The sequence below is a fragment of the Belonocnema kinseyi genome, chromosome 3 (genome assembly GCF_010883055.1).
Source record: "Belonocnema kinseyi isolate 2016_QV_RU_SX_M_011 chromosome 3, B_treatae_v1, whole genome shotgun sequence".
NCBI lineage: Eukaryota > Metazoa > Arthropoda > Insecta > Hymenoptera > Cynipidae > Belonocnema > Belonocnema kinseyi.
In genome coordinates, this window is record NC_046659.1 from 97,948,069 (window position 1) to 97,958,285 (window position 10,217).

The 10,217-nt window shown below is 27.1% G+C and overlaps 1 protein-coding gene across 1 annotated transcript in view; it reads left to right on the top strand.

The window, feature by feature from the left end:
- LOC117168991 (mitochondrial amidoxime reducing component 2) overlaps window positions 1-10,217 on the top strand; it is a 31,804-nt gene that overhangs the window by 2,675 nt on the left and 18,912 nt on the right. The window contains exon 2 of the mRNA XM_033355022.1: window positions 8,677-8,975. Within this exon, the coding sequence (XP_033210913.1) occupies window positions 8,677-8,975 (299 nt within the window). The remainder of the gene's footprint in view (window positions 1-8,676; window positions 8,976-10,217) is intronic.

Here is a 10,217-nt window from a genome sequence, read left to right on the forward strand (position 1 = left end):
TAATTTCAAAAGGTTTAGGTGACTTACAAATGTTTGTAGAAGATTTTAAAGCAAAATTTTCAAATTTTGCAAGATTACAAAGTTTTAGAAAAAGTTTGAGTAAGCTTAATAGATATTTAAAATTTATCAAAAACTGAAACAAAAATTTCATACCAGAAGAAATTTAAAACAAACTGTAGGCATTTGAAGATTTTGAACGAAAGATTTAGAAGTTTTTTTAAAGTTTTGAAAGGTTGTAAGAGAATAAATTTTTTTTCTTAAAATTCCTCGGAAAATTTAAAATGATTTATTTTTATTTTGCAACAATAATTTCTAAAGAAAATTTAACATTGTTTCAGTACAATTTAAAAGCCTTCCCGAGATTTCCACAATTTTCTAAAAAATCTGAAAGTTTTAAGTGTAATTTTCTTAATTGATCTCTTTTTTCAAATTTTCAAATTTGTACTTTTCTTTTTGAATATTCATCATTTTAGTTCAAAAATTTATCTCTTTAGTTTCATATGTAACTATTTTTTTGGATATTCATGTAATTTATTTTAAATTTATATTTTTGTAAAAAAGTCATCTTAATTGAATATGCAACTTTTTTATTAAAAATTAATCTGTTTTCTTTGAGGATTCAATTATTTTTTAAAGATTAGTCTTTTTTTAGATAAATACAACTATCTTGGTTGTAAATTAAAATCTTTTACCATTGCAACATCAACTGCTTGGTTAAAAGTTTAACTGCTTTGTTGAAAATCAATTTTTTTTTGTTCTGACATTAATAACTTTATTTAAAAATTAATTTTCTTGGTTTATAATTCATGTATTTGGTTAAAAATGTTTTTACAAAAATAAATTTAGCCGTTTTCTATTAAAATAAAAATGTTCGTTTTAATTAAAAATTTATCTCTCTGTTAAAAAATGCAATTATTTCGTTGTGATTAGGATTCAACAATTTTGTTGAAAAATCGTTTCTTTGGATGAGTTTAAATTTTTCTAATTGAAATAAAAATCTTTCATGGTTGAAATATCAATTATACATTACATTTTTGATTGAGTAAACAAATATTTGGTTGAAAATGAACATTTTTGTTAAAATGTTTATTGGACATATCTGAATTCTTTAACATTTTTTTCTAATTTTCTTAAAAATCTTAGAAAAATTATACATTTAAAACCTTAAATACAAATGAACAAATAAAATTAAAAAATAAATAATCACTGAAAATTGATATATTTTTTTAAACTTCAAATTGACTCAGGTCGTATTTTATTCATATTTAGACACATAGTATCTTGTACAATTCATTTACATCCCGAAACATTAACAAATTAATCAAGAAAACAAATAGTATTCCAACATAAGTAGATTAAGGAACATTTTAAAATTCCAGAAGTAAATTGTGAATGTTTCTTTAACTTGTTTTCATCATTTTATTTATGGAAAAATTACCTCTTTTTTTCAAGATTGTTTTTCCAACAAATGAAGCTATTTATTTCCCGGGGTCATGACAAAGGAACATCACACCGATAAGAAAATAGTCTAATTAGTAGTGGTTTTACATTACTGATGCGATTATTTTTTGTGCAACTAGCGTCAAGATGCGGTGACAAAGTTCAGTACGCTATTTTTTTCCCCTTTTTTCTTATTGTCGTTTTTATTCTTGACATTTTTATTTCTTCACGGTTTTTTTGTATTTTATTTTTAAACCTTATTATAATGTTAATGCTACCATTTTATCCTTGAATTTTTTGAATGTATGGAACGCAAACAGTTAAATGAAAACGAACATTCTGACTTATTTATGCTCTTAACCCGTAATAATGAAAAACTCATGTGCATCGTTCAGGAACAGGGACTTTAAGTATTAAATACGCTTGGTATGTTAAAATGGTACGTCATTTTCCTCCGGCATTCAGTGTAAGGCGAAAACATTTTTTTAAGGAAGTTTTATAAAAAGTAGAACTTTTCAATTAGGAATTATGAAGAATAAAAGGATAATAAGCAGAAATGGGTTATATGTAAATAAATGACTGAAAAAAATTATTTGATAAGGAAAAGAAGGGCAACTGAAAAATTACAAAAAATAAAATTCCCGAATTGGAAAAGTCTAAAATATTAAAATTTCCGAGTTATAAAAGTCCCCTATAATACAATACCCGAATTGTAAAATTCCTGTTTAATAAAATTCCCGAATTGTAAAATTCCTGTTTAAAAAATTCACGAATTGTAATGTTTTCTAATAATAAAGTTCCCCTACAATAAAATTCCCGAATTGTAAAATACCCCTATAATAAAATTCCCGAATTTCAATATTCTTTAATAATAAAATTTCCTAGTTAAAAAATTTCCCTATATTAGTACAATTCTCAAATTGTAAAATTCCCGAATTATAAAATTCGCGAGTTATAAAATATCCCTATAATAAAATTCACTAATAGTAAAATTACCGAACAGTTGATAACATTACTGAATTAAAATATTTCCGAATAATAACATTCTAGACAGCTTATAATATTGGGGCGACTAAAAAATACCTCAAAATAAAACTCCTGAATTGGAAAATTCCCGACATTTTATAATATTAGGACGATTGAAAATCTCTAAAAATGAAATTCCCGAACTAGAAAATTTCCGAATAATAAAATTCCCAAACAGTTTATAATATTATCGAATTGGATTCTTCCCGAGTAATAAAATTCCTGACAGAAAATTGCTGAATCATGAAATATCCGAACTAGGAAATTCCTTAATTATAAAATTCCCGAATTTAAACAATTGCAAATCGTTTTATAAACACTATTTGTTTCTTGAAAATACAATAATCAAATATGTTTGTAAAAAAATTATTTTGCCATGTTTAAAGTTTCTAAAATGATTTTTTGAATTTATATAACAATAATAAAAAACTGTTCGTTCAGAAACATATTTGCTTCAATAGTTGTTATTTTAAATTCAAACAATAATTTTATAAAATTTAAACATTAACATTTTTTTCTGAAAGAAATATTTTATTATTGTACTTTTAATAAATAGATAATGTTTATCAACAAATTTTATTGTTTAAATTCGGGAACTTCCTATTTTGTATGATTTATAATTCAGAAATTTTTTTGGGGAGTTTCATTATTCAGGAATTTTATTATTCGGGAACTTTATTATTCGAAACTTTTATTATTCGGAAATTATATTGATCGAGAACTTTAGAGCGTCCAGAATATTACTATTCGGGAATTTTCAAATTTGATAACATTATAAACTGTCGGGAATTTTATTATTCGGAAATTTTACAGTGTTCGGAATTTTTCTGTTAGGGAATTTTTAAATTGACAATGTTTTAAACTGTCGGGAATTCGGAAATGTTCAAATTCAGTCATATTATAAAATGCCGGGAATTTTATTTTTCGGGAATTTTACAGTATTGAGAATTTTATTTTTCGGGATTTTTTAGTCATCTCCAAAAAGGAAATTCAAGTTAAACATGCATATAGGGTCATTCAGTTTTGTTATATTGTCTCGAAAACTGTAAATAGTATATAAATAACTGTTGTTTCTTATCTTATCAGTAGCATTATTGGGTACTGCTTTATCAGAAATCTCAAGAATGCAGACAGCAGACAAGTGTCAATATATTTTCCATTAAAGAAGTAAGAAGTAATGCATGACATTTTATCTAAAAATCTTGCACTACCAATTTGTTCAACTTAGAAAATATATAATTGGAAATTACTGAATACAGTATAATTATTAATTAAAAATAAGCATTAAAAAGTTTGTAATTATAAGTTCTGAAGTTGGTTAGTTTTAAATCGTACAATATCGAATACTTCACGTTGCAATCTTATATGAAATTTTTGACTGGTCCATACGTGTTAATTTTTTATTTTTAAGGTCCTATAATTTCAGATTGTTTAAATTATATGGTATTGAAATTAAAATTGCATATTTTTCATCATTCAATAGGATATTTGTTAATTTATTTTGATAAATTTGTTTATAAATATTGTTAAATGTGGAACAATTTCAAATATTTTCTTCATGAATACATAAATGTGAATATTTTTTGAAATCATGTAATTAAAGTAAAGATTTAAAATTTTATAATTCAGAATTCATGACTCGAAACTCTGTCAGCATATGTTGTTGATCAGGATCGTAAACAGATTCTATGCGATTTTTGATTTTTTCGAATCTTTATATCGGCTTTTTTCTTACAAATCATCCATTTTTATAGACCTACAATTTTAGGGATGACTAAAAAATCCCGAAAAGTAATTTAAATATAAAAATTAAATATTTGAAATAGAATATTTCTGACAATTAAAAATTCCTGAATTGAAAAATTGTCGACAATTTATAATTTTATCGAAGTTTAAACTTCCTGATATCAAATTATTTCGGAAATAAAATTGCCAAATTTCAGAACATCTTTTTCTTATTTATATCATACCAAAAAAATGTCTTAATTTTTAAAATTGAGTATTTTGATCATTTGTAAATTTTCCTATTTTGGAAATTGTATAGCCTCGCATATTTTATAACTTTGGCAATGTAGTTTTGGAAATAATTTATCAACGGTAATTTTTAATTGTTAGCAATTTTGAAATTTCTAGAATTTTTTATTTTCAATGTTCTCTTTTTCGAGAGTTTCAGAGCGTTTGGAATTTTATTTTTCGGAATTTTTCAGTCGTGCCCAATTTGAAAACAAATATTTACAAAACCGTGCAATAATTATATTGCATTTTAATGATACATGTATTCGAAATTTTTGACCTTCATTTTAAACCTGCTTAGTCGCTTTTCAATTTAAAACGAATTGTCCAATTTAAAAATTCAAAACAATTATTTTAAATACGTGTAGCTATTGAATAAAGTGATTCTCTTATGCAAATTATTTACTACACTCGAGAATGTGCGTTTAGCAATAAATTTAAATTTGAAATTAAAACTTTTTGGTTAAAAAAATCTTTACACAATTTTCGTATGGCCTTGTGACATTCTCATGTGGAGAAATTCAAAAAAAGTTTTGTACACTACAATTATAAGTTTAAAATCTGTCATAAATTTTATTTTCTAATTTTTTGTTCTATTATAAAGAAGTATACTCATTAGAAATGTTAAATGTGCAATAAGGAAACCATATGAAAATGGGAAAGTTTTCATATCAAATTTCTTATCAATTTCGAATTAACTGCAAATTTGCATTTTTGGTATCAAAACATATATATAGAAAACAAACAAAATCTGAATTTTCAGATAAGCGAAAAAAATCAGTCGGTAAAATCGGAACCACCACTCGAAGATAAGACAAAAAATCACTTAGGAGATGCTGCTTATTTAAGCTCGCACAAACTTTATTAGAAAAAGTTATCCAGTTTCGAAACATATATTTGTCAGTTGAAAATATCAAATTGAAACTGACCACAAATTGTAACAGACTTGGCTGCGGATTGTGATAAAAATATCAAATTTTCAACCTCAATAGAAGTTAAAATTGACTACCAAAATATTCTGATTCTGAAAGCGGAAGAAAAAGATTTGATTTAAACTGGTTAGCCAATGGATGGTAAATTGTCCAAGAATTTTGAGGTTACGATTCCAAAGTGTTTAAAAATCCGCTTTTGATAGAAATTACAAATCAAATTTTTAATGTTTTACAGAAACAAAAACTTGCTCCTGAGGCATGGGGATGCTGCATAATGATAATAATAATAATAATAATAATAATAATAAAAGCTTAATAAGCCTAAAGCCTAAAAGACTAATAATAAAATAAAAGCCTCGGTGGCTCAGTTGGTTAGACACTCGGACTTCACCTCAGAGGTCCGGGGTTCGATCCCTGAGCCGGTACCTCTAGAAATTTTTCAATGTACCTTTACCGAGGTTTCTGGTGGTTCGGAACCCACCTTAAGCTATAGGTCCCCCCCCATCGTGTACTTGACTGCAACCCAGTCCGTCAATGATGGGGTAAAAACCAGGCTTTGTCCAATATGTCTGGGCAGACTGCTCACATCAGACCACTTGATTGCATTATAAAAATGCGTCCGTGACTGTTGATATATACCGGGACAGCCCCGTGCAAAATGATTAAATAAAAACCGACTCTAACCAAAAATGCCTTCGACATATTGGGCAGTATAAGCCTGTGACAACATTTTGCACAGAAATGTTTTTAACATAATAATAATAAAAATAAATGTGTAATACAAAACATATGTATATGAAACAAACAAATAAATTATTAGAAAGCTCAAGTCATAAATTATAAGTTTAAGTCACATTTAAATAAAAAATTTATTTAATTGCTGTATTAAAATTGTCAATGCGGTCAAATGCATTGAAAATGTTAAATTGTGTAATAACTAAAGAAATGAAGATTTTACTATGGGGAAATGTGTGTGGGGTCCTGTGAGCAGGCTGCATTTTCGCACTCATATTAAAAAGATTTTTCTCTTTTACCAGGTAAATTTTACATAATTAACATACAAGGTATTATAGAGTGAGTGACGTACTATCAGTACCTATGAGGTTGTACTCAAATTACGTAACGGATTGTACGACCTCTCTAAGGCCCCCTCTGTCTGTAACGAACCGTTACCGAATATCTCTACCCCCCCTCCCTTCCAGAATTACTATATGTAATTTTAAATTTCCGGAAATGTTTTGCTAGTTAATGTTGTAGAATTAGGCAGGGTGTCCGAGAATTTCATTTTCAAAAATCCCTGATTTGTCACTTGGTTAATTTTGCGTTTTCCTTGGTCATCACAGAATCTTTTATAAATGGAATAAACAATTATTTCTGATACAAATTTGAAATTTTCAAATTGATTAATTTATTAAAAATAATAATTGTATTTCTCAGGATAAAAGGTAGTTTTTTAAAACAAAATTCTCGATTTTTCAACAAAATAATTAAATTTTTAACATAATAGTTGAATTTGAATCTAAAAATATAAACACCCAACAAAAAGTGTGAACGTTTATATTTAAATAAAAAAAGATGAAATTTATCCAAAAAAAATAATTTTAAAATCAAGGAGACGAAATTTCAACAAATAAAGATTTTTTACTCAAGATGCAAAGCAAAGTTTACCTAAATTTCTGAAATTTTAAGCCAAAAGACAATTTTTCCTACAAAAATTTAATTTTCAAACAAAAAATATGACTTGTTAGCAAAGAAATAATTTTGTACGATACTAATGTATTTTTATCCAACAGAAATGAAATTAAATACCAAGAAAATTATTATTTTGTAGCAAACAGTATAATTTTCAACTAAAAAGGATCAAACTTACAAAAATGGAAAATTTAAATTTTCAGTAAAAAATTTAAATTCTTACCACCAAAAGGCTTCTTCAATAAACAGTTAAATTTTAAACCAAAGACATGAGAATTCAATTAAGAAAATTATTTTTTAACAATTTAGTTAAATTTTTACCCAAGTAGTTGGATATTTAGTTTGAAAACATTAATTCTCAACCAAAGAGTTAAACTTTCAACCAAACAGATGAATTTTAAACTAAAAATATGAATGAAAAAAATTATTTGTTAACAAAGTGATTCAACCAAATATTTCAAACAAAATAGTTGAATACTTAAGCAAAGAAGAACTTTTAACCTAAAAGTTGTATTTTCATAAAAATAAATAAAATTTCTACAAAAACGGATTACTTTTTAAATCAAAAAAAGGATTAAATGAAACAAATTTTCAGTCCAAAAATACGAATTTTTTACGAAAAGGATGCATTTTAACAAAATAGTTAAGTTGTTTACCAAAAGTATCATTTTTACCAAAGAAAGATATATTTCGTACAAGAACAGATACATTTTTTTAATAAAAAACGAAATATATATTTTTTTAAGTTAAACGTTCATCCAAAAACGATTTCAGTTAATTTTTCAACATCAAAATATTAATTTTCAACAAAAAGTAAATTTTCTACGAAATAGTTAAATTTTTAAGAAAACAGCAGAATTTTAAACCAACAATTATCACTTTCAACCAAATTATTAAATTTTCAACTAAACATTTGAATTTTTGTCCAAGAAAGATGTAGCTTCTGTTAAAGCACGTGAATTTAGAAATCAAAAGACAAACTTTGAAAAAAGTCGCTCTTTTTATAACTGAAAATATCATTTTCAGAAAAAAGTTTTTGCGAAATTGCAAAAATTACGTATATTTGGTTGAAAATTCTGCTATTTTGTTGAAAATTTAACTATTTCGTAGAAAATTTTCCTTTTGTTTAAAATTAATATTTTGGTGTTAAAAAATTAACTGAAATATTTTCTGGTTCTGTTTTAGTACGAACTAAATTTTTGTTTAATAAAAATGCTACTATTTGGTAGAAAAATTACCTATTTCGTTAAAAATGTATCCTTTTTGTAAAATATTCGTAATTTAGGACTCAAAATTTATTTTATTTAATTCTTTTTTTGATTTAAAAATTAATCTGTTTTAGCAGAAATTTCATTTATTTGTATAAAATGCAACTCTTAGGTTTAAAAAAACCCTCCCTCCTACCATAACAAATCGTAACGAAATATCTCGATCCCCCCCCCCCCCCCCTCCTTACGCACTTACATAATTTAAGTACGGTCCCTAAAATAATTTCTGCTAATTGGAATTGAAGTCAGTAGTTTTCTAGGGGCAGGATGTTGTTGATCTTTTTATTTTCACCCATTTATTACAGATAGATCCAGACTGGCATATGTGACAGCAGCGGCTGTGGGTGCCGGTACGGCAGGTTTCTTCATTTGGTGGTGGTGGACTCGGAGGCAAAAAGACCAGCCTCCTTCTCGATGGCGAAAAGTTGGAGACCTCAGTGATTTAATATGTTTTCCGGTGAAATCCCTTGGTCCTGTTCGAATGACCGAAATGGAATGCACCCCTCTTGGTCTGAAAGCCGGTTGGCTCAGAGATAGAACCCTCATGGTCATCGATCTCGATGGCCAGTTTGTCACTGGCAGACAACTGCCCAGAATGGTTCAGGTTCGTGCTAATTTCATTTGCCAATTATTCATGCTTTATGATACCAGTACAATGTAAATTATCGGTGATTACCATCCCCGAGTGGATATTGAGGCTAGGTTATCAATAATTCACTGTTTCAAATACATTTCCCTGTCGCTGTTTATGCAGCAGCTAGTAATATTAAGTTATGATTAATCAGGATGTCTACCTGACCGGGAAATCCGGGAAACCGGAAAAAGAATAGGAATTTTGTTTACCGGCGAAGAGCCGGGAAATGACCGGGAATTTAATTCGGTGGTTGGGATTTATTTCTAGAATTTACTAATATATAAATGAAAAGTGGTTTCATACATTATACACTGGAAAAAATGTTAGTGAGGCCAACTATTTAGTTTTTAGGATGTGGTGCTGCTATTTGATTAGTTGGAACAACCATTTTCTTAGTTAGTGGTACTAATTGAATAGCCACTGTAACTAATGGAATTGCTGTGACAGCTAATGAAATAACAGTATAAGCGAATAAAATAGCAGTACCATAGCTTACTCACTAAATGGTTGCCCCAACTAACAATTTTTTTCAGTGTATCACTATAATTCTGAGTTGGTTTAAAATAATAATTTTTCGTTTTAATTGTAAAATAAAGAAGTTATGTAACTCTTTGTTTTTAATATTTTTGTTCTTGGGGACGCGTTGCACCATTGACAAGGGTTTTTCTTGGATGTGGTTGCTTCTTCTAGGAAAATAAATTTTAAAACAAGAAATATAGCTGTTAAATTTTAATTCGAAAAAAAAATTTTTTAAGTAAAAGAGAAAATGAATTTTCCAGATGAATGGGGGGAAATGAATTGGGTAGCCAAAGCATTAATTTGAATTTAAATCATGTAAAAATTTCAACTATAAATTATACATTTTTAACAACAAATAGAATATATGCATTTTCAATTCAAAAATTATTTTGTCGAAAAAAAACGAATTTGGAACAAAATAATTAAAATTTTCCCTGAGATAGTTCAATTTTCAACCAAAAATGGGACAACCTAGTTATTAGTTCAAAATCTAAACAAATAGAAAAGTTTTCTACTAAAAAATATACATTTTCAACAAATAATGTAATGTTTTTATTTTAAATTAAATAATTAACTTTTACATAGCGAAACGAATTGAGACTCCGGATTCTATAACCACGCATAAAATTTGCCTGGCCGCTTCAGGCCGCTCGAGTTGGCCCCTGATGGCTTGAAAATCAGTTTTCGAAAATT